Source organism: Suricata suricatta, chromosome 5 (assembly GCF_006229205.1).
Source record: "Suricata suricatta isolate VVHF042 chromosome 5, meerkat_22Aug2017_6uvM2_HiC, whole genome shotgun sequence".
Lineage (NCBI taxonomy): Eukaryota > Metazoa > Chordata > Mammalia > Carnivora > Herpestidae > Suricata > Suricata suricatta.
Window position 1 is genome coordinate 81,755,817 of NC_043704.1, and position 2,876 is coordinate 81,758,692.

At 34.8% G+C, this 2,876-nt stretch overlaps 1 protein-coding gene across 3 annotated transcripts in view; it reads right to left on the reverse strand.

The window, feature by feature from the left end:
* Positions 1–2,876, reverse strand: part of VPS8 (VPS8 subunit of CORVET complex) — a 238,633-nt gene that overhangs the window by 213,662 nt on the left and 22,095 nt on the right. For all 3 annotated transcript variants that reach the window (XM_029939720.1, XM_029939718.1, XM_029939719.1), the window contains exon 6: positions 2,252–2,345. In XM_029939720.1, coding sequence (XP_029795580.1) covers positions 2,252–2,345 — 94 coding nt within the window. The remainder of the gene's footprint in view (positions 1–2,251; positions 2,346–2,876) is intronic.

The window sequence follows — 2,876 nt, forward strand, 5'->3', positions numbered from 1 at the left end:
TTTTTTTGGCAAAAGGCCAAAAAAACAGAAATGTGGGAAATGTGGGAAGCACTAGAGATTACAGAATCGTAGTACTGGTGTTGCAACATCTTAGGGTAATGATTCCCAAAAGCCAGGCTACATTAAAATCACCTAAGATACCTGTTAAAATGCAGATTCCTATGCTATACTACTAAAGATTCAAATTCAGCAGGTTTGGGGTGGTGCCCACAAATCTGTATTTTAATCAGTATACCAGGAGGTTCTTATACAATAGACACGTTTTAGAAAAAACACTGTGCTAAGGCATCTCTACTACCTTAGGTGATCATAAAAGTGATAAATACCCTTTAAAATTAAGTTGAATAAAGTTTAAATACAGTCATCTGTCATATTACTTTCATTGGTGAATTAAAAGTTCACAATTCCCAAAGTTCCATCTCTCGTAACTGCTCTCCGTGAATATGGACTATAAAGCCATGATGAGCAAGGCCCCAGGCAGCCCTAATAACATCACTATCCACATGGTTCAAGGCATTACTGAACAACTATTCAGGACATACACCCAAAAATATAGCTAGCTTTACATGTTAATACATGAACCATAACAGAAAAGCATACAATTTAAATTGAGCTGGTAATCCAAAATTAGGAAGGCAGAATATGAAGACTATCACAGGAAAAGCAGTTTTCATTTTAACAGACCAAAGGAGCTCAGCCATAGCAATGAAATAAGAATAGAATGCAAACACTCTGGGATTTATTAGAATTTTTCCCTCCTCTTCAAGAGGGAGAAGAAACCCTTTTAAATAACAGATTTATCTAATCAATGTTCAGCGTCTGAGTTTTAGTTCAGTCTCCATTATTCAAAATATTTTTAAAACTGCACAGGTGGGTCAAATGACTGCTCTGGTTCATCTTGATCTTGAAAGGAATGAATTTCATCACCTACATAAGGATTAAATTCAGAAAACGTCATGGAAATGTAATCCACAACAGGTGGTTCCCATTCTAGCAAATATGAGTTACTCTCCACCTAAAAGAGGAAGGACAATTGCCCAGGTTTCCTCCATTGCTTGACTATCTCTCTATTTAAATTGACTTCATGATATATGATCTGGGTCAGAGTATACTAATAGCCCACACAGAACATTTTTTCTTTCTTTCCTTTTTTTTTTTTTTTTTTTTTGGATGGTTTGGTTTGGTTTCTGTAAGAGCTTTCTCTGGTAAATATGACCACTGACAACTGCAATGCGGTTACGATGTTGTGATGCTACTCCTATATCAATCTCTTAGCCTTCTGGGAAATTAAAATTTTCTCCAAATTCAATATGCAAAATACCAATTAAACTCCATAAAAACATTAAAAAAAGTCAAGGTTCCTGGGACATGAATATGTCATTGTGGTCATCATCAACATCATTAATATATAAGATCTATACAACGAATTCAGAAAACTAAAACGGAAAGTCTACATAAAATAATAGGTTCTGAGGTCAAAGGAAAATTTGATAAACCCTATCAGAACCAGCATCTATTGTCTTGATGGTCCATTAAATATTTTTGCATCAACTCAGTGCTCTAAAAAATGTTCAAAAAAGACCACAGGTAGTCTGTTCTAACCATTATACTCTGGCTACATTCACCTTCTCTATTTCCCAACAAAGCAGCACTACAGTTGGAGCCAGAAACCCCAATTTTGAGAAATTATTCTATCTCCGAACTCAGTGATGTAAGACAAGTTAATATATCACCTCTCTGAGTCTCTCTTCTCATTTGTAAAACAGGATATGGCTTTCCTTACTTTCAAAGCTGTTAAGAGTAAATAAAGTAATGAAAATAAAAAGAGCTTTGTGAATTACAAAAAAAAAAATCACTCAGTTGTAAAAGATTCTGATCAATCATTTCTCCATATGAAAAGACTAAAACACACACGCACTCTAACTCAACCAAATACACAAGATGGCAACTAAACTGAAAAGGAATTTAAAGAAAAGGCAGATAGTGTTCCTTTTAGGCTTGCTGCCATATTTCATTTAGGCACACCAGAGACTCTGAGCAGACCTTTATTTCATGGCTGCACTAATTTCTATGTCAAGATGTGTAGCCATGTCTTATGAGTCAAAAACAATCACACAAAACCCATGAAATCCAGATTTTTTTTTTTTTTAAGTTTCGGGCCAAGAGAAGTGCTGTGCTTTGTTTTATGCTCATTCCTACTTCATTATGCCATTGCAGGTTACAAAGCAAGGAAAGAGAGCAAAATACTTACAGCTGCAGACACTATCTGGGCAGAAATTCCCTTCAAAAGTGAATGTCGCATAACTGACCCATGGAGTGAAAAAGAATCAGGTAATTTCTTCTTCCTTAAAAAAACAAAAAACAAACAAAAAAAAACCAGGCAGGGACATTTAAGAATATTTTTTAAAAGGTTGAAAAAGCAGGATCTCAAAGCTTTGAAAGACCAAAAAAACACAAAAATAAGGAAAGCAGAAAACAATACTGAATGTAATTTTTTACCTGTCTGCAAAGATGTATTGAGAGCATGGCAGTCCTAAATTAAGATGTTGTACGAAATCACCTTGAACCCCAGAGAAGCACAAGCAGGAAAGTGAATAAAACCATCACTCCTTATGGACCTCAAGCATATTGTAGTATAGAGGTGGAATTTAAGGAAAGGTATTAAGCAGGCTGTGTCGTAGCCTATGAACAAGTAATATATTGTATCATTTATCTTGAATGTATCATAGATAAGCTGCTATATAACGATTGCCACTTCAGATAGCTGTGAAATTAGGTGATTAACTAGTTGTTACTTAACCTTCTAATTTCTGTATAAGTCTAATTACATGAAACAGAAGTTGGTGTATTGATTTTTTACTTTGCTTTTCTGTTTT